Source organism: Lagopus muta, chromosome 1 (assembly GCF_023343835.1).
Source record: "Lagopus muta isolate bLagMut1 chromosome 1, bLagMut1 primary, whole genome shotgun sequence".
Lineage (NCBI taxonomy): Eukaryota > Metazoa > Chordata > Aves > Galliformes > Phasianidae > Lagopus > Lagopus muta.
In genome coordinates, this window is record NC_064433.1 from 165,922,733 (window position 1) to 165,946,066 (window position 23,334).

At 42.7% G+C, this 23,334-nt stretch overlaps 2 protein-coding genes across 3 annotated transcripts in view; one reads left to right on the forward strand and one right to left on the reverse strand.

The window, feature by feature from the left end:
- COG3 (component of oligomeric golgi complex 3) overlaps positions 1–15,775 on the forward strand; it is a 31,485-nt gene extending 15,710 nt beyond the window's left edge. For both annotated transcript variants that reach the window (XM_048957343.1, XM_048957348.1), the window contains 10 exons: positions 819–924; positions 2,019–2,143; positions 3,684–3,773; positions 5,570–5,690; positions 8,083–8,171; positions 8,271–8,405; positions 9,608–9,683; positions 11,312–11,439; positions 12,364–12,462; positions 13,663–15,775. In XM_048957343.1, coding sequence (XP_048813300.1) covers positions 819–924; positions 2,019–2,143; positions 3,684–3,773; positions 5,570–5,690; positions 8,083–8,171; positions 8,271–8,405; positions 9,608–9,683; positions 11,312–11,439; positions 12,364–12,462; positions 13,663–13,692 — 999 coding nt within the window. In that variant the 3' untranslated portion in view covers positions 13,693–15,775. The remainder of the gene's footprint in view (positions 1–818; positions 925–2,018; positions 2,144–3,683; positions 3,774–5,569; positions 5,691–8,082; positions 8,172–8,270; positions 8,406–9,607; positions 9,684–11,311; positions 11,440–12,363; positions 12,463–13,662) is intronic.
- A 101-nt stretch (positions 15,776–15,876) lies between these two features.
- ERICH6B (glutamate rich 6B) lies at positions 15,877–20,857 on the reverse strand. The gene is made up of 4 exons (XM_048957804.1): positions 19,566–20,857; positions 18,877–19,029; positions 17,508–17,736; positions 15,877–16,754 (listed from the first exon to the last, which is right to left on the reverse strand). Exons 1-4 carry the CDS (start codon positions 19,739–19,741, stop codon positions 16,632–16,634), a joined length of 681 nt encoding a protein of 226 aa, XP_048813761.1. The 5' UTR covers positions 19,742–20,857; the 3' UTR covers positions 15,877–16,631.
- Positions 20,858–23,334: the final 2,477 nt, after the last annotated feature.

Genomic DNA, 23,334 nt, shown 5'->3' on the forward strand with positions numbered 1-23,334 from the left:
TCTGCAAGATCGTATTTTTTAGCAGGAGTTCTGTGGCTGTTTGCTTAGGAAGAGGAGGAGAGTGACCTCCCCAGTTCATTCTAGAGAGCAATTATGCTGTTCTTCATGTGTCCTCACATGACTCTGTTTTCTATCTGGTTTTGGGATTCATTTTGTTGTTTGATTGCTTTTTATATCTCAAAACCTTGTTTTTCAGAGAGACCTTATGACTGAGTAAATGAATTATTAAAATGCTAAAAGCACAGGGCAGGAGTATTTCTTGTGCTGTTCTACTCAAATATTAATGGAGTGCTTTGCCCATTCTTGCTGCCTGCAGTCGCTTTAAAGCAGACCCAGTGGTGAAAAAGGTTGAAGTGTGGAAGTGTTGAAAGCTTTTTGTTGAACTCCTGCAGGGAATAAACTGGAGAGCACTTCAAGGCCATCTGCACCTAACATTTATGGCAATAAAGCCATCATAGAGATTATCTCTATGAAATCCAATTAAATGTTGGATTGGGTTCCCCTGTTCTGAGCTTTTCTTTCTAGGTGTATCGACTGGTTAATCTTTGGAGATCAGTAAAAACAGGCAAAGTGGAAAGAAAAGTGCTTTACATGCCTCTGGGTAGTGCTTGTGAATCTTAGATTGGCTTGGAAGTGTTTCAGTTACTATTTTGGAAACAGCTGTCTCTACTTAGTTTGTTCTCATTCCTTTGGTGAGCTGAGTATAGTTGATTTCTTTGGCAATCTAGTTCTTTTTCTCTATTGTAATCAAAACAGCATAATCCAGTTTAAATAATAAATATAATATAGTTTGTTTTGTGTTGTGTCTTCCTCTGCAGCAAATTGCACAGAGCTTAAAAGAGGAACAGAAGAAGCTGCCATCTGAAGCTTCATTTTCAGATGTCCGGCTAGAAGATCCCGAGTCCTGCAATTTAGTTAAATCTGGTATGAAATATATCTCACTTTGTCAGATTGAGTGGGATTATTTACCCTTCAAAGTGTCTCTTTTTCATTCCTATGCCTGCATGAGCAGCTGAAGTGACTGACAAGTAGCCTAGGAACCTCAAACCAACAGCTAAGGTCTTACAGGCCTTCTAATGACTGTGACAATAAGTATTCTGTTGTAAAAGGGAGAAGGATACTGATGAATTAATTCAGACGATTCCCACACTTGCCACCTAAGCACCTTATAAGTGCTAATGATGGAACAAGCACTTCTAAGCACCTCTCCTTTTTTGGATGGTTGCTGATGAGAATCAGAGTTACAGTGTTATTGACTTAGATATTGCCCAAGATTTTAGGAGAAAAAGAAAATAATGCAGGGCTTCTGTCAGGTGCTGTGAAAATCTGTCTTGGGCATAAAGAGGTGTCAGAAGTTATCCAGGAGGAGATGTTTTTTGTTTTTTTTTTTACACCCTCCTCACTGCAATAGAAATGATGTTCAAACCCTGCACTTTCTGCAGCTGTTTAATTCATGTAGAATTATGCCCTATAGAAAGAAAAGCATGAAAGAATAAGATGGATGGGATGTTTGTTTTTTTTTTTCCTTCTGGGTAAGTTGTGTAGTTCTGTGCTCACAAACTGTTTTGTTTCCACACTTGTTTGTAATTGAGCATTTCAGCTGTTGAGCTGAGGAAGGGGAGTCATTGGAGACATGCCTGTAAAATTAGTTCCTTCAGAAAGGTGAAGTTGGGCCATCACTGAAAACAAGTATTCATGTCTTTCACAGCTGTGTGCCTTATTATACATCAGTAATCTAATTCTGTCCTGTTCAGAAGGACAAAGACCAATGGAAGTGGTTGAGGCAGCGTTCCTGGAGGTGTTGAAGAAACATTTAGATGTTGTACTGAGGGACGTGGTTTAGTGGGGAGATATTGGTGGTAGGTGGATGGTTGGACTTGATAATCTTGGAGTCTGTTCCAACCTTGGTGATTCTGTGAATTATTGTGGAGTCAGTGTGAAGTGCAGTCAGTGCTGCAGTTGGAAGGATGGATGGGGGATGACTTTGTCATTCATGCATGAATTTTACTTTTAAATAGGTTCAGCGGAATCCCTTAATCCCAGACAGCAGTCCACCATCTCACCAGCAGATCTGCACGGCATGTGGTACCCTACTGTCAGAAGGACCCTTGTGTGTCTCTCCAAACTGTACAGATGTATAGACGTATGCAAAAAGTCTTCTCATTTTTTAAGTGAGGCGTGTGGAACCAGTTCTGAATATTTCAGTCTAAAAGGAATGGACAGTTGTTGGCCTCTGTTACCTCTTATTGGTCTTTATTGCTTTATGTAAAACGTGTGGACTGACAAATTCTAGTCATTATTTCCAAGTCAACTTTGTGCTTGTAGAATGAGAAGAAAGTATGCTGGCCTGTACATCCATTCCTTTTGCTATTACAAATGTATTTTCAGTATGTGATGCTTAAGATACGTAAACCAAAGTTGAGGAGTGATGGGGAAAAGGTAGAATAGAAAGCACTGGCTCACTTTTATGGAATGACCCTGTTGCTGAAATCCCTGGATGAACGTGTTTCTTGCTGTGTACTTTTCAGTTCCTCAGACAGGGTGGTGTTTCTGATTTAAAAATGCTGGCTCTATTGCTTCTCTATTTTGAAGATGTTCCTCGTGTTTTTTGTACCACATCTTCAAAAGCACAGGGTACTGACACAGCAAACAATGTTTACATTATCCACAGTTTAAGACAGAGGAAATCTTCATGTCTAACAGAAGCAACTGTAGTATTTACTTCACAAGTATTTTGAGATTTACACATCAAAATCTGATTTTTGTCTGTCACTTAACAGCTATTAAGTCTGAGAAACACACTGAGTGTTCTTGCTTCTCTGTATGTCTTCCATCCTAATATATGCTTAGTGCATCTCATGGTATCTATGATAGGTGTTACGAGAAACTGCCTCCAGTGTGGTATTTACTTAAAAAGAAACTGGAAAATATTAATGCTTCATTGCTTGCTTTATCAATCTCATTAAACATAAATGGTGATTTGACATTGTTTTTGGCTAGAGACTTGGAGAAGGGGTGACTTTTGAATTGTTGATGTAGTTAATTAACAGTGTGTGTGTGCTGGCAGAGTCAATATGTCCTGCCTGCATCCTTTTGGTAGGAGAAGAAGTAAATGAAGTGATACTGGCACCCCCTGGGACAGCTGGGGCTGCCATGCACTACGTGGAAGTGCTGGCAGAGGCTGCCTGCATTCATGGGGCTGGCTCAGCCATGCAATGTGGCTGCTGCAGCTTGATCAGTGTGCCCCCCAGGCCATGGCAGCTGTCGTGTTTCTTACTAACCTGGCCCAAAGCAAAGTACTTTGGCTTTGCTTAGGGTTAAACTCACTCAAACGATCTCACATCTGTCGCAAGTTTAAATTGTACACACATGTGCTTGCCTGAGCACTTGAGAAGTAAGGTTCATGTGTGTGGCTGTCGGTGTGTTGGTGTCACAGACTCAGGTGCAGATCCAAGTTGAGGGTGAATAGGGGCATACACATACTTCGGTGTGTACTTGTATCCAGTCTGAGTGCTGTAGCAGACTTCTGTGTATCAAAGCTTTAGCCTGTTGTATTGCATTTAGACAAGATGTAGCTAATCTAGAGTTTAATCTACTGATAAGCCTAACTTTTGCAAGTCTCAACTCTGCATTCTGCTGAAGCTCTGCTGACATTTTTTTGTCTGATTTTCTCTTCCCTGCAGAGGGCAGTGTTTCAGGGATTATCACAAGAAGCCTTATCTGCCTGCGTCCATTCACTGCTCGGAGCTGCTGATTCTATCAGCAAAAACAAGGTCAGAATCTGTGCTTTGGGCTTAGCTGTTTGGTTTTTTTTTTCTCTTGACACCATGTATGCCTAAAGCCATGAAGCAGCCGTGCAGAATTCCATTGAAATCTTAGTGAAAGCATGTTGCTCTGTCCCCTGAGACATGCTGGAATTGCTGGTGTTTATTTATGGTTAATAAATTCACATGCAAGCCTGTCTGAAAAGGTAAAATGCACATCATAGCAGTTGTTTTTACAGACTGCAGCAGCTCATGTGAATTTAGTCAAGTGATACCTGAACAAGCATTCTACTGGAAGTCTCTGCTACTTGTTTATTGCCATTGCCTGTTATTCTTTTCTCTTTTTCTCTGCCTCTGTTTTTTGAATTTTCAAAAATCTTTCCAAGTGTTAACATCCCTGGAAAGATAGGATAAGTATTCTTTGCTATTCTTTGCTCTGAACTGTCCATAATCAAAAGCTTTGATCTGGCATTTGTTGCTCAGAATTCAGTGCACTTTCATCGAGTCATTTTTACCTTCCATGCTACTTTTACGTAATTGTTTTGTTTTACCTTTTGGTTGTTTTGTTTTGTTTCTTTTAATATTAGAATTTATTTAATGCAAATACTGTAGTGTTTGCTAATTCCTGTCAGCTAGGAAATAAAATTTATTTTAAAAACAATGGAGAAGTCTTGATAGGCTAAACTTGTAGGATTTTTCCATATGGACAGTAAGGATTTAGTAATGAAAAAGAGGTAATTGTTATTCACATTATTGTGAAGTATTTCTTTTTAGTGTCCCTTGAAGAACAGAACCTCTTACACATAGTACCTCTAAAAATAAGTTCAAGCCACATTTCCTTCTTGCTTAATCATGTAATTATGTCTTATATATCTAATACAGGTTTCTGCAGCTAATTATCCATCCAGCCTTGTATGGATGCATGTTAATATAACATTAATTGATGAAATTCTGCATGTATGAACAAAAAAGAACCTCAGTAAACCATTCTCTCACGTATTTTTTAGTGAACATTTCTGTGTTTTAAAATTGTAGCTTTAAACCTGGTTTCTTTACTTTTTCATTACATCATGTCAAGTTTCTGTTCCAGCCTGCAAAGGCAAATGCCAGTTCTTGAGTCCTCCCCCATTTACCTCAATGAGCCATGAACGTGGAAGATGAAAAACTGCATGCAGTATAAAGCACACAGCTAAAAAAACAAGCAGTGCAAAACTAATAGTCTCAAGACGTGGTGTGAACTTGGCCTTGTTTTTTCTTTATATCTTTGCCATACAGTGTGGAAATTAAGCTTTGCATTTAATGATATGAGAAAAATGCCTCGTAAGATCTTTGCACTGTAGCATGGTTAATGTTTCTCTAATAATCTTGATTAGCTGCCTTTTAGGCTTTTTAATCATCTCAACGATGAAAAACAATCTTACAACCTCAAGTTTTTTCAACTTTATATGAATTACATGAAATAATTCCTGTCCTTTATGAAGAATAATTTAGTGTCTTTCAAAAAAATGGATGCCTGTGCCTAACGTGGGCATTTAGTAATGTAGCTCTATAATCCCTATCTTCCAACAAATGTGAATAAAGTTTGCTTCTGTAGAGCAGAGTATGTGAGCCGTAAGTAAGTGGAGCTTGTCGATGCTGGAATGTAGTTAATGGCACTGCAGACTAATGGAAAAATGTTATTAGTAAGATTGTTAGTACGTGTTACAGGAAGGTAGCTAACACAAGTGAAGGTGTTGAAATTGTTCTTTTCACTTAATGGTTGCTCTTCACATGTAATGCATATGTTTTTTCTTGTTATGCTCTAGACCCAGGTTGATGGACAGCTTTTCTTAATAAAACACCTTTTGATTCTTCGTGAACAAATTGCTCCTTTCCACACTGATTTCACCATTAAGGAAATTTCCCTGGACCTTAAGAAAACTAGAGGTACTGAGCAGTTGCTGGCCACAGAATGGGATGAGATCATCCTCCATTCCTGTGCTAGCAGAAGTTCTGGGTTTATTTTATGTTCACCTGCAATGACCTGTATGCTTGTTCTAATCTCTTGTGCTTTGTTCTTATTTTCTCTGGAAAGAAAACCAACAAACTGACCAGCCAACAAACAATGTTCTTTGATTAAGGGCAATATGTGATGTATCTAACAAGTTCTTTATTTTTGTATGGAATGCATTCGACTGCTCCTTGCTGTTAACCTAACTTACTTATCCACTCCCTTTTAAAAATGTCAAAGTAATCTATGCTTCTGTTGCTCAGAAATGTTTTTACCCTTTTCTGGTCTTTTCAGTGAGTTTGTTTTGTTACTGCAGTTTAGCAGGTCAGTTTAAAAAAAAAACACATAGTTGATTTGCCTGCAACAAATTAAGTTTTCCTGGACTTTTCTGTGAGGTTTCACTTAGGAAAGAACTTTTCATGTTGCATGTCCTGTAAGCAGTATTGGTTTTATGTAGCAGTCATGTCTGCTGTAGGAAAAATAGAGAGTAATGGCCTTAGTCACAGTTTTTTAAAGTTGTAATGGGGTTCCTTGGTAAAAGGCAGAAAGAAAAACTTTTAAATATAGCAAGGAACGCTCGTGGGCTACAAGAGTAATGGGAAGCATTAACTGGGAAGTTTGGAGAACAGAAGGCTCCGAGGAGACCTCATTGTGGTCTTGCAATACTTGAAGGGAGCATAGAAAAGGAGGGAGAACATCTGTTTACAAGACTGGACAGTGATAGGATGAGGGGGAATGGTTTTAAACTGAGACAGGAGAGGTTTAAGTTGGATATTAGGAGGAAGTTTTTCACACAGAGGGTGGTGATGCACTGGAACAGGTTGCCCAAGGAGGCTGTGGATGCCCCATCCCTGGAGGCATTCAAGGCCAGGCTGGATGTGGCTCTGGGCAGCCTGGTCTGCTGGTTGGTGACCCTGCACATAGCAGGGGGTTGAAACCGGATGATTACTGTGGTCCTTTTCAACCCAGGCCATTCTATGATTCTATGATTCTCCTCTTCCATTCTGAAAGAGAAAGCTGAACATAATTTTTCTTCTGTGCTGTCTAATACGCTGCTGTTTTAACTTTGGAGCAAGCCATTCCTACACTAACTGTTTCATCTGTTGCATTTGAACATCAATGAAACCACGTACCTGTTGAGTAGTTTCTAGTTGACTGGAGGTTAAAGGGTAAATACATCCTTTTGGTGTCTTGTCCTGGCTGACACACAAGTTTGTTCTCCTTTTGTATTTAACTGAATAAATTTTTGTGCCAGCCAGTGCTTTGCACATTATAGTGGTAAGTAATGGAAAACACTTTTTTTTTCATGTCAGATGAATGGATGCTGTTGGAAATTCTTAATGTAGCATTACATAGGCCAGCAAGGCTTTTATTATTTGGAATGAGTTGTAGAAGTAAAATAAAATGGCTAATAAGAGTTCCGTTGTCTTCCAGCCAAGCTTTCTGCACATAGATTTTAATTTGAGATTTATGGCTCCAAATACTGCTTAATGGAAAAGTCATGCTACCACCTTTTTTTTGTTTTTTGTTTTAATTAGTATAATACTAAGGTAATTGTAACTGGAAGATAGAGTAGGGAAAGGTGGTTTTCACAGTGACTAGCTTGTAAGCATCTAATGGTGAACTTAGGCACTTCTTGGAATCAGAAGTAATTCAGAGGACAGAATGAATCTTTCCCTGCAGCCTCCTCTAAACTGCATAGGAGTGCAGATTCTTAGTTCAGTGCCTATGTGCATTCCCTCCCTGTTTGATACTTTTGACAGCTCTTCTCATACTCACACACATCATCTTTGTGTCCCATTGTTTTATACAGCAACAGAAGCACAGAGTTATTTTTGAAATGGAAGAAAGCTGATGGAGGTGTAGGATTGTAAATAAGTGATGCTGGGGCAACAAGCCACACTGGAACTGTATTGATATGTTTTTTACCCTAATTTGACTAGATTTCAAATCAACAACATCCCCTTAATGTAGTAGGACTAATTTCAGGATGATGTGTTAATTGCAGGCATTGTTGCTTTTCCTGCTGTGACCATTAACATGTGTATATGTGAACCTGGATGTTTTGTTGTTCAGTATTAACTAAAAAAACTAAAGCACGTGGGAAAAGAGTGCCAGTTCCCTGTTGTTTTGTGCAACCATACCTGGTTTTCCTGGGCAACAGGTCTGCATATTGATTAAACTCCATACTGATTAATAGGGGATCTGTAATGTTACAGGGGTCCTACTGGGACTAGGCCATTTTATTCACTCATTTACTCATTCAGTTGTGTGTTTCTGGAGCAGAATCCCTTTTATTTACAGTTTGAGTGATTTTCTTATTCACAGATGCAGCGTTTAAAATCCTGAACCCTAAGACAGTTTCAAGATTTTTTAGACTAAACAGCAACAACGCCTTGATACAGTTCTTACTGGAGGTAATATATGGTCTTATTGCATTCATTAAAAAATGGTCATTTAAGTGGGTGGTGATGTCTGGCAAATAAAAAGGAGGGATTTGTTGTCTTCTGTTCAAGGGTACTCCAGAAATCAGAGAACACTATATTGACTCTAAGAAAGATGTCGATCGCCATCTGAAAGCAGCTTGTGAGCAGTTCATTCAGCAGCAAACCAAACAATTTATAGAGCAGCTGGAGGAGTTCATGACAAAGGTACAGGCATGGCGTGTTGTATGTTAACTGAAATACTGGCAACTCAAGGGAATTAGTAGTTAAATTGGGTTTGGGAGATGGGTCCAATTAGCTGAAGGTAATGGCATTTCCCGTTTTAAAGTTGGGCTTCCTTTGAAGTTCAACAAGGAACTTCCCAAGCATTTTTGAGAGTTACAGATTAAAGGAACAAAGCGTAGGTTAGTTTTAAAAGTGACAGACTCTGTAATCTAGAAGCTTTACCCGATTCATTGAGTTGGAACAGGTCTATGAAAGTCAGCAGAAGCTTTTCTGTTTGCAGGAAAGGCACTACCCAACCTTGTCCAAATCTGTAAGCCTTGAATAAAGTAGTGAGGTCATGCCTGTTCTTGAGGGAAGTCTTAGAGTATGGCTGTTAACTTTGTTAAAGATTTCTGTCTTCAACATATTTTACACAAGGTAAATAGTACATATTAGTACAAATATAGTACAAATATTTTACACAAGGTAAATTTTACACAAGGGGAGCCCTTGCTGAGCAGGACTTTCCTTCCAAGTCCTCCCTGTGACAAAAGATCCTGACAAAACTTGGGCACTCAAGGAAGATCAGGCACCTTAGGGACAAGAACAACAAAAAAGTGTCTTTTTAGAATGCATTGATTTGTAAAACCCTACTGCAGGGCTCAGGATTGCAGAACATCTTGAGATGCAACTGTGTGCTTTTCTGGAAAACGTGATGTAGATCTTTGTGTACTGAGAGGATGTGTTTTTGTAGCATGAAGGCAACTCAGAAACTGGGGCTACAGCACTGTATGAACATCAGAAATATCCCAGCTGCTGGCTTTTGGAAAGGGATGCCTGAAAGATCTGTAGATGGGTTACTGAGATGGATAGATTGTCCACGTGATTCCAGTTGTCCATTTGGGGAGCTTGACTAACCTGATTAAATATAAATCCTTTTGAGGTTTTTTGGTATTCTGAAGATGCTGAAGCATCTTTGTAAATTTAATCCTGTTTTGAATTGTATGTTCAAGAAAGGATTGTGATTCCATTTCTTGTCCAGCTGTTTCCCCTGTGTATTGTTGAGTCAGTGCACGGAAAGGAGAGAGCAGAGGGGTCTGGTAAAACACAGTGCCTAGGAGATGTGTGCAATTATTGTGTGATCACTGTGTTGTGATTGCAGCCTAAAGAAACAAACATCATATTGTTGATTGTAATTGTTTTAGGTGGCTGCTTTAAAAGCAATGGCTACTCAAGGAGGTCCCAAATACAGTCTTTCTCAGCAGCCTTGGGCACAACCAGGTATTTGCATTCTTTTACATTTATATTACTTCTGAGATTTAACCTGTTCTAGGCTAACAAAGCCATGCTCATTTACTTGTTTGAGACTTCCATTGCAAACTCATCAAGTGGAGACAAAGACCATTTCCATTCACCATTTTTGGTAGAGCAATATAAGCTGCATTATATGGGGCTAGAGAGTTCCAGTGTGTCATTTGTAGCTTTGCATGACTTCTAGAACACAGCAGTTGGAAAAGCTGATCAGATTAATTTGGTTCATGAAACTGACTGATCTGGAAAAATTCTAAGTACTCTCAACCTTTTTCTTGAAAATCTTGGCTTAATTTTTACTTGTATGCCCATTTACATGCCATAAGAGACTTTCAATAAGATATGCATTTAATTGGAGCACAGGATGAATGAATTGAGTATTTCTCAAGCTGTGGCTGCTCTTGCATGAAAACAGCAATTCCACAAACAAATGAATAATGTACTTAAGGGATTACTTGGTCACATTGAGATGAAGCTATTGCTTTTGTGGAAGGAAAGTGAGTCCATACTGAAGCTTTTATTGTCTGTACATTGGGTAACTTCTTCATTTTCAGAACTCATCTGTGAGTGCTTTGTAGGAATACTTGGAGTAGTTCAGTGTTCCTGGGTTTTGCTTTGCTGTTCATATTACAGAATTGTGCTTCTGATGATGTTGAGAAATCGTTTGATCCAATTCATACATTGGAACCTTCTGTGGCATCATATTCTTAAAATGCAAATCCAACCATATTTATTCATTAATCATTGCTGCTTCATGGGTCAGATGCTCTCAAGGGCTAACTTGATCTTCTATTTCCTGTTTCGTCAGGGATATTCTTAATATTTGTCTGGAGATAACTGTGTACAGAGGCAGCAGATTTAAGCAGATCTTCTGTTGCTTTTTGACTCATTCGTCTAGGAAACCAGGAGTAAACAGGAGAAAATTCAGATACTGTAGAAACTGAGGAGAAAAAAAACCACCAAAAAACCTTAAGCGTTAGTATATTAACTTTGTGAATTTAAAGCTACAAAATGTATTTTTCCATTACCCTTTAACCTAAGATCCTGGAAAACCATTAAGATGCTTAGCATAAAGAAAGAAGGTCTTGTCTGAGTGGATTCCTGTGTGGTTGATTTTAAAATTCAGATGTCTGTGCAAGCTTTCCTTGTGCAGATTACATCAGATGGGCAGTAAAGGAGAATTCATGATATGCTGTTCTCTGTACTAGCACAATTTATTCCCCAGTAGTTTCTTTTCTCTGGCAGTTTTCTGCATGGGTGGGAGTCTGTAGAACTTTGTTTCTTTCCTGAAGTCGGAAGGCTGTGATTTGAGGAACCTCAGGAGGATGTGATGGCTGGCAGAAATGGGTTGGATGCTCCTTCTGCAGAGAAGGAGGGGCTGATGTCTTGAGTAGGTCCTGAAAGACCAACAGCATGTGTGGCATGTTATGGGCGCATGATGGAGTGAATCTGTGCTGCCCACTCACCCCCTCTTCCTCTTTCAGTCCACCCTGTGGTGATGGTCAGCCCCAGTAAAGTAGAGATGATGTTCTGGAATGTAGATTTGAACTAGCAGAATGCCATTGCACTTCATTAAGTGTGTTTGCTTTTACTTTCAGCAAAGATCAACGACATGGTCTCTTCCACTTACAAGACAATAAAAACAAAGCTGCAGTCAACGTTACGAAGCATGTCACTATACTTGTCCAATAAAGATACAGAGTTCATTTTGTTTAAGCCAGTCAGGGTGAGTAGTGCTACACAGACATCAGCATGTTTTTCTGTAGGTCTTGGGCTTTCCTTTAGTTAAGACTTTAAGTACATTTTGTGGGATTCACCTTGGATTTCTGTATGCAAACTTATATGTATAATATATCTGTGTAAGTAGACACACATATATATGTAGGAAGTGTGTAATATATCATTGCAGTGCACTGCTGTCAACATTGATCACACAAGCTTCACCAACACCAAAAAAAAAGAATTCCCCACGCTGAAAATGAATGTAATATCTCAAAGGTGGACAATTTATGCAGGCACACATACACACATACTCTTGTTTATGTCTGTATGGGTTTTCCTGGGCTTGCAGTCCAGCCAGCAAACGCATGACAAATGCCAAGCACACATAACAGTGAGCATAGTGTTGTGGTACCCTGATGAAAAACCTATTGAAAAGGCCTGTGAAATAAAAAAATAATATATCCATGGTTTGTTTGAGCTTAAAAAGAATCCTGTACTGCTGTCTTGTATTCAGCCTGTGTAATGGACATTGCAAGCAAGCAACTGGATTCTGTTCTTTCTGCCACTTGGTCTGAGCTTGGTCTGTTACACATGGGTAGAGAGACTGGTACAGATTCAATGGCAGACCCAATATAAGGAGGAACCAGTCTTGAGTTTTAGGTTTTCAGGTTAAGTCTGTAGGATTTGGTGTTTCAGCTTAGCACGTGTTAGCTGAAATTTCTGTATTGAGCCAGCCTGGACTCCTTGGGGCTGTTTGTTGTGTTTTAAGAGAAAATGTGTTCATGTTCAGCCATTTCCCTCTGCCTGGTCGCTGCAGTACCTATTCCACATACATCACACATATAAACACGTTTGACATGAGTTTTGTGGGTGAGTTTTGTGGTGTTTTTTTTTTTTAAATTTTAATTTTTTTTCTTTTCTTTGAAAGAATAACATCCAGCAAATGTTCCAGAAACTCCATGCTTTGTTAAAGGAAGAATTTAGTAATGAGGATCTCCAGATTATAGCTTGTCCTTCAATGGAACAGGTCTGTACTGAATATATTAAAGCTCTCAGATTTATCAGGTGCTCTTTCATGTGTCTTTCTCAAACATTAACATCTCATTTTTAGTACTTTTTAGTGTTCTCTATCTTTTTGTATTTTTTTAAATCCCCCTTAATCCTGGGTGATTAAACTCAGGGCTTTATCTGAACCGTCAGCTCTCAATTAAAAGTTTCCTGTTTGGTTGCTTCTCTATGAATATGCAATAGAGTTGGTAAATTGGAGGTGGTGATTTGTGTTGTTGGGGATTGAGTTCTACGACATCATGGCAGAGGTTTGCCTTTTTTGGGCATTGCCTTTTCAGACAGATACAGCAGCTTGTGAATAAAACCTGCACATGTGAAGGTAGTTTTGCTTTTGACAAATGCAACAAGCAGCAGCTTTAACATTTGGGAAGCAGAGTAAGGAATTATAAGGATTCATTTGAAGTAAATTGCACTGGGGAAATGTGCAGATTTCTATGGAAATGTAACCATGCATAATAAGATCTTTAGTCTCAGCAATGATTGGAGTTGAGAATTCTCCATTTTAGGATGCTCTGCCACAAACCAAGCCAGTTTTTTAAAATCTCTCTTCGACCTTAATGATCCAGGGAATGTGGATGGAATTTTGATTGTTGCAGGCTGCCAATCATTAAACAGATGATCAAGCTGATGTGCTAGAGGAGTTTGTCTGTAGTGAATGTGGCCTCAGGGGCGTGTGTTAACTATCCTGGGAGTGATGCACTGGAAGGAGGTGGTGTTATCCTAGAGGAGTTGGCTTCTTCCAGCATTGTTTACCTATTTAAAGGTGAAAACGTGAGGCAGATCTTGAACGTAGCTGTTCTGTCTAATGTAGGCTTTCATAGAATCATAGAATGGCCTGGGTTGAAAAGGACCACAATGATCATCTGGTTTCAACCCCCTGCCATGTGCAGGGTCACCAACCAGCAGACCAGGCTGCCCAGAGCCACATCCAGCCTGGCCTTGAATGCCTGCAGGGATGGGGCATCCACAGCCTCCTTGGGCAACCTGTTCCAGTGCATCACCACCCTCTGAGTGAAAAACTTCCATCTAATACCTAACCTTAACCTCCTGTCTCAGTTTAAAACCATTCCCCCTCGTCCTATCACTGTCCACTCTCGTAAAGAGCCATCCCTCCCTCATGTTTATATGCTCCCCTCAAATATTTCACTTTGTCTTTCAGGTGAACTTACTTCTGTCAATATCCAAGTAGCTGGTAAGGCTGCTATTTAAGCATCCTTGGCTGAACGACAAACGGTGAAGGGGATGTGAAGATGTTTGCTTGAAGTAAATGAAGGATTTCCTCCCCCATGCAGTCCAGTCTGCATTAAGACCCTCCAGGCTGCTTAACCCCGTTTTAGGAAAATGTTAAAAATCAGTTTTATTGATTTGTTAAAGGTCTTCCTATTTGCTAGCTTGAGAAGGGGGGAGAAGGAACACAAAACAAGCCCTTTGCTGATTGTTCTTATGGATGCTCAGTTAACTGCCTTCTCCAAGTATTCTCTAATTTGGAGTCCTGTTTTTTGATGTAAAAAGCTTTCATACTTCAAGCTGATTATTACAGTGAAAAACAGCACTTTCAAAAACACTGGAAATGAAATGCAGGAGTCAAATGGGAGCAGCAGTAGGTATTTTGCAAGGCTTGGAGATGGCACGTTGCTATGACCATTTGACTTAAGAAGGCATGCTCCAATTTGAACACCTGTGAGGATCCTGGTAATCCACTCTGTGCTCGAACATAATTCAGAGGTTTTTAGTTGAGAAGACTGTTTTCCACATCTGAAGCACTTCTTGATACACTGGGTGTGCTGTTCTTGTACTGTTGTGATTGGGAGCCATGAGGTCTGACCTGAAGGTTCGTGCTCTGGCCTTACTCCATGTAAAGAATCTCAGATTCCTGGATTTGCAATGGAAAGCTGTGCAATACAATTTCTGTTGGTTCTGAGGGGACTGCGTGTTTTCAGCTGCTTTACAACAAAGCTTAGCACTGAGATTCTCAGGTACTTAGAGTTTTAGGTTAGCGGTTGCCTTACTGAGATTAAACAGAGGTGTTGCTTTGTTCATGGTGGACACTGGGACTGGAACTTGTACAGCCTTTGTGTGCTGGACTGAGTGCTAGTGGAGCTGTAAAGGGGATGCCAGGAATGAATGTGCAAGCACTGACAAATCCCTGTTGTAAGCAGGGGCTCAGTATCTGGTGAACAGTGCACTCTGGTCAGTACGCACTGATCATAACTTGGGAAAGCTGGTTGCAAACCACTCTGTCATGAATGGAATGAAACAGTAAAAGCAGCTTCAGAGTATCTCAGTGTGTAAGTCTTTATTGTGCAGCAGTGAGAAGGAAACATTTGGTGAAGCGTGTGGCAGATTTTTAACTTATTTGTAAAAACTCTTCAGAAGTTTTAATTAAGTAGGCACTTCCGTGCACATCAGTGGTGGTTTTGATGTTTTTCCTGTAATAAATCATATGGCTGGAGACTAAAATGGTGTGAGTTAGAGCTGCCGTGAGGAGTGGTGCAGCAGTGGTGCTGAGGCACATAAATGGTACTCATAGGACCCGACATGACCCTTACAATTAACGAGAGGAATTAACGAGGACGAAAACTTGCCCTTTCTTTTTACTCATGTAGAATTGTAGGCTGTAAAATAATGTCCAGTGCATTGTAATATATGTATATTTGTTTTTTTTATAAAGTTTTACAGAAGGATTGCATGGTCACTGTACAAAGCCATGGATGACTTCATACATTGTACAGAGCAGTTGTGAAGGGTAAACCTTTGCAGTAGTCATTCTTGTGTTTGGGGTCTCCTCTCTCCTGGAATACCCAGACAGCTCTAGGACAGCTGGTTGGAAGATTAGAAGAGCTATCAGTTTATACAGCCTGTTTGCTAAACGAACATTTGTTTAAACATGTACAGTTTCAGATATTTACGTTTACAGATAGTGTAAATACTTTCAAAAGATTAACTTAAGATGCTTTATATTATCTGACTAGAAACTTGCTGTTTTTAATTTTTTTTAAATAAAAATGTTGCCTCCTATTTTGGTCAAAGAGTAAAGCTTTATTCTGTATCCTGAGGCTTGTCTGTCAAGATAACTGTAACGCAGAGACAACAAACACCCTGTAAGCACAGGCAGGGAGCGCGTTACTAAGAAGTGCTGTTCCTTTTTAGCAGTAAGAGAATTGACTTCATTTGGCACAGATGTAGACCTGAGTGCTGAACATACAGCTAACTGTTGAAGTAATCTCTCATTATGGTTATAATAAAGTAAATTTGTATTTTCTTTACTGACAGATTTGTATCTTCTTTACTGACAGATGGTCTCGTGTGACTGAATGGTCTCTTTGTTTGGAGTTTTATTAGGGGGAAGAAACCACAACTAGAACAAGAACAGATTTAACTAGATGGCCTGTACTAAGAGTAAACTTGGAGGTGGTGGCAGGAAGCACAAGTATTATTTTAGCTGTTAGTTCTTCTTGCTACCTGGATGCTCACTGACTTATCTACCACGTGGTATTTTTCTGGCCCTTTGTATTGCAAAAACATGTCATCCAGAGGCTTGTGGTTTGTTCCCTGAAATGTCAGTGTGAAGCATCCCTCTACTCTCTGGTTTTGACAGTGTCATTTGAATGAACCCATCTAAGGAAAAATGCTGCTTGCTTGTGGAATCCATCTTCTGTCTGACTGGTGCAGGCATGGATCCGTGACCTTTGCTGCCTGAATGCTCGGAGCCTCCTAAAAAAGTTTGGCCCTTTGGATTGTGTCTTCTGGGATGTGCAGTGAATGGCAGAACAGCTGGCCAGGCATTCACTCTTTTGTGCCTATACCAACACTGGGTATTTCCCAAGCAAAAACTGCTTTTCTTTCCTCACACTATTCCTGTTTGGTGTTGACAAAGTTTTCAAATGAGATCGGCTTGGTGTTACAAGGACTGGATGTACAGGAAGATAAGCATTGTGAGCTTGGAAATGGAGCTTTATTGTCATTGCAAAGTGACTGGCTGTTATCACCTTGATGAAGGAAGAGTTGATCTGAAATGCTGACGATAACTGTTTGCTGCACATCTTGATGCCTTCATTTCAGTCTTTCAGGCAGACAGATGATGATGAGACACAAGGAGTGATATCACTGAGGCTGAGATTGCCAAAACTATTGCAAAACTGACTCTATTTTGGAGAGCAGGCTCCTGAGCTGAATCTTTTTGGATTGAAGGAAGTGCTCCTCTTCGTTTTCTAATCCTTTCAGTAGGTGACTTGTCTCTGGGTCTTTCAACTGCCAAGAGAGCCCGTGTAAAGAGAGGAACATTAACACTGAAGGGAGGCTGTAAAGAAGAGCATCCTTTGTAACTCAGCTTTCATGCTCACCCTTATCCTGGTCTGCCCTTGCCCTTCACACACCCTTGGAGTGTGCTAACCCTATAATTTCACTTGGGAGATGGTTCAGTTTCCAGTGTATGCCCAGAACTCAAGGGGTTAAACTCCATGGGGAGCTGGGGACTGGGAGATGGGGATGCACAGCTGCAGGCTGGGACAGTCAGTGGCACTGAGAGCCCTGGTAATGCAGCCTTTCCACCCCCAGAGAAGGGTCAGAGGTAGGAAACCTGAGTGGCAATGAATACCAAAGGATTTCTGTTCCTGTCCCCAGATGCTTGTTTCATGTTAAGTGAAATGCTGTTAAGATAAAATCAGGAGCATTGTGTTTGTATTGACATTTAATATAAATGTTTTGAGAAGAAACAGCATTTCAAAATGAATTTGTGAGATGTGCTGTTCTCGCCCTTCAGTGGCAGCATTTCAATCTTATCTAAATGCTTCCCCAAAGTGGAATTTCATTAAGATTCACACAGGCAGGAAATTTGCTTTGGAATGAAATGATGACTTTTCTACCTGAAATCTGTGGCCAGCCCCAGGCAGCACCCTGGCAGGATGTGGTGTATCTCAGGTCGGCTGCTCTGCGCTGCTGCTGCTCTCCCAGCAGCCAGAGGACAGGGCTTGGCTGAGCACATCCAGCACATCAAGCACTCACCTTGAGCCGGGCCCCCAAGTTAAAGTGGATGCAGTTGTTGTGGCTCACAAACCATAGGTGAATTTTATCCTGAGTCACAATTTTAAGGGTGAGGTGGCTGTTCAGTTTCATGGTGATAGGCTGGAAGGGAGGGCTGTGGACGTGGTGGCTGAGGTCGTGCCAGTTCCAGTGTTTTTGCCTCTCCCCTGCTTGGTCAAAGCAGATTCCTGTGCAAGGGCTCAGGATGGTCCTGGGGACAGACATTGGGTGAGTTCAGAGACAGCAGCTTCCCCCTCCCAGCTGCCATCTTCTTCTGCACTTGGACAAAACTCACTGCAAGAGTCAATGATGGGTGATGGTGTTCTCATAATAGCTGTCCTGCAGAATAAGCCCACTGCAGAAACTGTCCTGCCCCAGGGTGGCCAGCAAGCCTTTGGAAGGCGAGGAAAGTATTGGGGTGAAGCATGGGCTGCCCATCTTCCCATTGTACTTCTACATTCTCTGAGAGTTACTGGGCACTCTCATGTCTATGGCTCTAGCAGCATTTATACTAAAAGTAATGCCCTGCACATGGCTGTGCATGTTTGTATGTGTGGCAGGGCATGGGAAACAGCCCTGCTGAAGAACAAAGGGGAGAGAAATGTGCTGTGTGGGGGGAAAACAGCCCACATTTACAGCATCCAGACCCAAATCAATACTACTCATCTTGTGTCAGCCCTGGGAGCTGGAGGCCCCCCAGTGTAGCATGTGGGGCCATGTGTGCCCCTGGGGGTTGTGGTTGGCCGAGGGGTGGGTGATGCTTTGGGATCAGCACTGAGCTGTGAAGCCTGGCTTGCTGTGTGATGGATGAGAGGCTGATGTGTCTGCAGGCAAGCGGCGGGGCTGCAGTACTCTAATGGACGTGTTATTACAGAAGCTATTCAGAATGATTTGTAATAGCTGGTTAGACATTTAATACAGCCATTCATTAGTCTCAATGCAGGGAGGACTCGTGAAATTGAGCTGGGATTTACTGATTTCTGCAGTTCCCAGCTTTCTAGAGGGAAACTTTGGAAACTGGGGGTGGGGCTGCCAAAAACTAGCTCTGACACCAGCAACTTCACTGAAAGCCATTGGTCATCTCGTATTATCAATAAGCCTGCAAGAAATCAGTCATCTAAGTCAGTCTTTACAGTGAAGAATGCTTACTGGAAACAAAAAACAAACCAAAAGCAACATTGATATCAAGCTCAGTGTCTTCAGGTATTGCAATGTCCCCTTGCATGCAAGTAATAACTGATTTTCTAGCATGGCCACCCGATGCTCCATGAGAAACTAGGGAAGAAGATGCGTGCTCATCCCTGGGCTGAGCCATCAGCAATGCACTGTGCCTCACCAGCCTTGCACCTACCTGGGGCGTCCATTGGAGTGGAAGCTGACCCCGTGGCCACGGCTCCCAAAGGCTGCCTGAATCCCTGGGTGCTTGTTGTCCTCCAAGATGACATAGGTGAACTGTGCTTCCTCAGTGAATGCAATCAGGATGGCTATGTTGCCTGAAGGGTAGCTGAGAGGTGGTTAAGGAAACACAAGCCCATTGGAAACCCACAGAAAGCTTGGTGTGAAAAACATTGTGGAGCTCATCCCTCTAACACCCATCCTTCAAGCAGCCAACCTGAGGGCTACTGCTCTGTAGACTTCATTTCTATAGAGAAGTGACATTGACCCACTCAAGTTGCGTAGCCAAATGAGTTGTGCAGCCCAAAATGAGCTGTAGTTGCCTTCAGTTGTGCCAGGAGAGGTTCAGGTTGTATATTAGGAATAATCTATTCTCAGAAAGAATGGTGAAGCACTGGCACAGGCTGCCCGGGGACGTGGTGGAGTCACTGTCCCTGGAGGTATTCAAGAACCATGTAGATGTGGCACTGAGGGGCACGATCAGTGGGAAGGTGGGATGGGCTGGTGGTTGGACTAGGTGATCTTAGAGGTCTTTTCCACCGTAGTGATTCCATGGTTCTATGAAAACACAGAGGGAGGAGAGCCACAGCGGTCCACTTGGAGGTATGACATGCCCAGGTTGGCTCATCTATATGAACTGGATACTAAACCTGACCACTTCCATCTGGGAAAAGGAGATAAAATGTCTGTCCATCAGGATAGCATCTCCTCACTGGGCTGGGAGAGCGGCAGAGCTGCAGGAGCAAAACCAGAGCCATGAGATGCAGGTGGGTGCAGGCGAGCACTGGAGGGGTGTGCAGGACATGGACGCTCTGCACCATGCCTCCCTCTTCCTGTACCAATGCCAACCCCAGACCATCACACACTGTGCTTTCCACCCAGCCATCATTTGTTTGTTTGCTTACTTTTTAATTAAACCCCTTAAAATTACTAAGGGAAACCCATCCTTCAGTCCTGTGTTTTTGCATTTCATGTGCAAAGCTCAGCTCTTTTTTATTTTATGTCATTAGCTGCTCTCTGATGATACAATTTGCCAGGAGCCCTCTTTCCATTAGACACACGAATAATTTACCCAGCAGCATCCTGACAAGTGAAATAAAAACATCTCTTCGCTGAGGGCTTAGCTCCAAGCATTGCCAGGGAGCTGGGTTTGGTGCTTTCTAATAGGAATAAGGAGCCTGGAAAAACAGAGAGCTGCTTGTTTTGGTTGAGAAGGGGAAGAGAGTGAATTTGCTGCTCCCTTTTAACATCATCATTCAAAGCAGCAGCTGATTGCCAGGTGCTCAGATCTTGTCTCTCATTGGGATTTGAGGGACTGCTCCACGGCAGTTTCCATTTGGTACCCAAGAAGGAGCTCATTTCAGCTGCAGCACTCATTAATAAACTGAAGGTGCATGCTTTGGCACTGCAAACCAGCTCAGGATTACTGCTTGGTTGTAAGGGATGGAGGGGAACAGAAAGGCAACAAACTGGCAATCTTGCGCCTGCTTTCATTTTTCAGGCTTTTTATGAGGCTAAAAAGACAGGCAGTCCTAGGCAGGAGGATTTGCTGCCCCTATATTTCAGGAGGAGAGAGCAATATAATGCACTTCTATGTTGAAAATAAAAAAGCCGACAAAATCACTGATTGTGTGATAAATCACAGGTGGTTTTCTGATATGCCTGCAGAAACTGCAGAAGCACTTTGGTTTGGAGAGGAGAGGAGAAGCAGAGGAGAGAAGGGGGGCTGAGCTAGGGGTGGGGACAGAGCCCCTGAAATGTGCTTTTGCCACTCTCCCAAAAACCAGCTTCCTGATCCTTAATCATCTTTCTTTTGGTCATGTTGGTCTGACTTTCCAGAGAGAGCCCCCACATGAGCACCCTGCCCCACTGCTTGCTGGACACAGCAGCGATGCCCCTACTGATGGACTCAATGCTTGCTGGACCATGTAAAACTTTTGCCTTTGCTATCAAATTGTTGACCTAGGGCTTGACCTGGGCCCAGGAGCATTCCTAGCTGAATATCTCAGATCCATCCCCACCTGGCTGTTTGGGAAAGGCAGCCCGGTTTGGAGTGCAAGAGGGATGGATAGTACATAGCTAAGTAGAGCAGAGCCTGAGGTTTCAACTGAGGTGCAGACAGCGGCATTCAGGCTTCAAGCTGCACAGTATGCTCGGTAAGTAAGACATTTACACATGGGCATCATCCCAGTAAAACCCTGGGGATGCCTGACTCAGCTTTGTACCCCCTCCACAAACATCTGATTAGGTCCATCTTCCAACAGCCACAAGCATGTAGGTGCCATCAGTGCAGTGTGCTCACTGGTGAGCATTTCACAGGGCCTGAGGGAATGGCATGGAGCTGTGTCAGGGGAGGGGTGGGTGGGGATTAGGGAGAGGTTCTGCACCAGAAGGCAGTGGGCATGGAACAGCCTGCCCAGGGAAGTGGCCATCGCACTGAGATTGCCAGGGTTCAAGAAGTGTTTGGACAATGGTCTTGGACATATGCTCTGATTTTGGAATGGTTCTGGTTGGAGCCAAGGGTTGGACTTGATCCTGATAGATCCCTTCCAACTTGGGTTAGTCTATGATTTTGCTGAATTAGGATCTTCTCCATATCTCATGATATCTAAATCCCCACCTGAAAAGCAACGTGAAGAGCTTCAACTCTACACCCACCTTTAGGTGCTCTGCAACAAAATCCTTGTCCATCTCGAGTAGGTTTTCTGGAGGTGCCAGTGTTGGTTGGTACTTCATGAAAGGGTCGACCTTTGGTCTGATGGTGTAGTTGCTGGGTTTTGAGAGTCTGAAAGAGACTCTCTTCTCTGAAAAAATAAATGTTTAGGAGGTTGGTGTTGAGAACAACATGAAGTATCTCTGTTTCTCCAAGCCTTCTGTCTCCAGTTATTTGGAATGGAGAGGAAATGAGTTCTTCACCTCGGTCTTCACTGGTGGCCAGGATTCTAGTCTTTTTCACGTCCCTGAACCCTGCATCCCCAAACCTCTATGTGGGGACCAAGGAGGTAAATCCCTCCCCACTGTAAGGGCAGAGCAAGTCCGAGAGTGCCTCCTTAGACTGAATGAATACAAGTCTATGGGGCCGGATGGCGTGCATCCCAGGGTCCTGAAGGAGCTGGCCGAGGTGGTTGCCGAGCCGCTCTCCATCATATTTGAGAAGTCGTGGCTGTCAGGTGAGGTCCCGGACGACTGGAGGAAGGGTCACGTCACTCCCATATACAAGAAGGGGAGCAGGGAGGACCCGGGGAACTACAGGCCGGTGAGTCTCACCTCCGTGCCTGGGAAGATCATGGAACAGATCCTCCTGGACAACATGCTCAGTCACATAAAGAATGAGCATGTGATCCGAGACAGCCAGCATGGCTTCACCAAAGGAAGGTCATGCCTAACTAATCTTGTGGCCTTCTATGATGGAGTGACGGCATTGGTGGACGAAGGGAAGGCGACCGATGTCATTTACCTGGACCTGAGCAAGGCCTTTGACATGGTCCCCCACCACATCCTCATCTCCAAATTGGAGGGAAGTGGATTTGATGGGTGGACGACCCGATGGATAAGCAATTGGTTGAAAGGCCGCAGACAGAGGGTGGTGGTCAATGGCTCTATGTCCAGGTGGAGGCCGGTAACAAGTGGTGTCCCCCAAGGGTCTGTCTTGGGACCGGTGCTCTTTAACATCTTTATTAATGACATCGATGAGGGAATCGAGTGCACCCTCAGCAAGTTTGCTGACGACACCAAGCTGAGTGGTGCGGTTGATACAGTGGAAGGAAGGGATGCCATTCAGAGGGACCTCGACAGGCTGGAGGGCTGGGCTCGGGTGAACCTGATGAGGTTCAACACGGCAAAGTGCAAGGTTTTGCATTTGGGCCGGAAGAACCCCAGGCACCTGTACAGGCTGGGAGGAGTGGTCCTTGAGGGCAGCTCGGCAGAGAAGGACCTGGGGGTCCTGATGGACGAGAGACTGAATATGAGCCAGCAGTGCGCTCTGGCAGCTCGAAAGGCAAATGGGATCCTGGGCTCCATCAGGAGAGGGGTGGCCAGCAGGGACAGGGAGGTGATTGTCCCTCTCTACTCGGCTCTTGTGAGACCCCATCTGGAGTACTGTGTCCAGGTGTGGAGCCCTCAGTACAAGAAAGACATTGAGATTTTGGAAAGGGTCCAGAGGAGGGCGACTAAGATGATCAGGGGGCTGGAGCACCTCCCCTATGAGGACAGGCTGAGGGAGTTGGGCTTGTTCAGCCTGGAGAAGAGAAGGCTGCGGGGTGACCTCATTGCAGCCTATCAATACCTGAAGGGAACCTACACCCAGGAGGGGAGTAAACTCTTCAAAAGGGCTGACAACAGCAGGACTAGGGGAATTGGTTTTAAGTTGAAGGAGGGAAGATTTAGGTTAGATGTTAGGGGGAAGTTCTTTACT